This window comes from Trichinella spiralis (assembly GCF_000181795.1).
Source record: "Trichinella spiralis strain ISS 195 chromosome Unknown Scfld5650, whole genome shotgun sequence".
Lineage (NCBI taxonomy): Eukaryota > Metazoa > Nematoda > Enoplea > Trichinellida > Trichinellidae > Trichinella > Trichinella spiralis.
The window spans coordinates 1-1,499 of record NW_003532589.1 but is presented as its reverse complement, the minus strand read 5'-3'; the positions used below and the strand labels follow the sequence as shown (position 1 = coordinate 1,499).

Genomic DNA, 1,499 nt, shown 5'->3' with positions numbered 1-1,499 from the left:
GTGATATTATTACAGGATACTGCTGCAATTTAATAAAATTAATCTTGTATTTTTAAATCATATTTTAAATATAATGTTTATTTGTTTCTAGTGATAATTATTTTGTAATTTTTTTAAGATTCCAAATTTGTTTATTTTACGGTCCTCCTGGAACAGGGAAAACATCGGCAATTTTAGCTTTATGCAGGCAAATTTTTGGATCTGAAATATATCGAGATCGTGTTTTGGAGTTGAACGCGAGCGATGAACGTGGCATCGATGTCATTCGTGATAAAGTGAAGCTTTTTTCCCAGTTTGCGGCATCGGAAATTACTGAAGGTGGGAAAAAATGCCCACCTTTGAAAATGGTCATATTGGACGAAGCGGATTCCATGACAAAACAAGCTCAGGTGATTTTTTACTTTTATATAATTTATGAAATGAAATTTCTTATCCGCCGTTATTGATTACTCTTTGAATATTTTAATAGTCGATTTTTATACTTCAAGAAAGTTGCGCATATATGAAAAAAATGCTTATAATAAATATCTGGTTTTCTTTTAGGCTGCTTTAAGACGAACTATGGAACGTGAATCGAAAACTACAAGATTCTGTCTAATATGTAACTATATTAGTTGCATTATTGAACCTATAACTTCCCGTTGTGCGAAATTCAGATTTAAACCGCTCACATTGGAAATACAAATTGAAAGGTATCTTATCTTTATCTTCATTTGTAAAGTTGAATTATATACAATTTTACTGTAGATTGAGGAAAATTTGTGAAAATGAAAGTGTAAGCATTGATGATGCAGCTTTATCATCTCTGATTAGTTTTTGCGATGGCGATTTGCGTAGAGCTATCAATACACTGCAGTCAGCAGCTAGCTTTAAAGATAAAAAAGAAATCGTCAAACCGATATAGAAGAAATTTGTCAAGTAATGTTTGCTTTTAGATATTTTTTTCATTCCTATCATCCAATGCTCAGCCTTTTCATTTTGTTTCTTTACATCAAAGTTTAGATTGTTCCGGAAGAATTGTCGAGCAATTTATTGCAATTTGTCGCAAATGGTTCCATGAAAATATGGAAAGCTCGTGTTCCGGCCTCAACCCCGAGGCTTACAGTGCCTTATCAATTTATAATACACTGCCCGATAAAGCCTTATTGACGATTAAATGGGGCAGCGAATTAACCCCGCCCCAAAATTCTTTTTCCAAAATGGGCAGTTTTGTGAAAAACCCCAATTTTTGGCTGGGGGCTGATGAAAACCTCTTCCAGTGAAGGGACTGGGGGACTGCGGGGGATTTTTTGTTTTTAAAATTTTTAAAAAAGGTTATTTTTTTTTTCTAAAATTCCCACACATTTTTCCGGGGTGGAAGGGGGCGGGCCCATAAAATACCAAAACAACAATCCCCCCCCAAGATTTTAACCGGGGGGGATTAAAAAAAAAACCCGGGGTTCTCTCTTTTTTTTTTATACCCGGGAAAAAAAAGAAAAGCCCCAAGTTTCAAACTCGGG

General features: G+C 34.8%; 1 protein-coding gene across 1 annotated transcript; it reads left to right on the top strand.

The window, feature by feature from the left end:
• Positions 1-118: 118 nt before the first annotated feature.
• Tsp_15369 (hypothetical protein) lies at positions 119-1,149 on the top strand (the record flags this gene model as incomplete). The annotated part of the gene is made up of 4 exons (XM_003366650.1): positions 119-389; positions 544-692; positions 748-889; positions 1,003-1,149. Coding segments are annotated over 4 exons (709 nt in total), but the record flags the coding sequence as incomplete, so codon positions are not given.
• Positions 1,150-1,499: the final 350 nt, after the last annotated feature.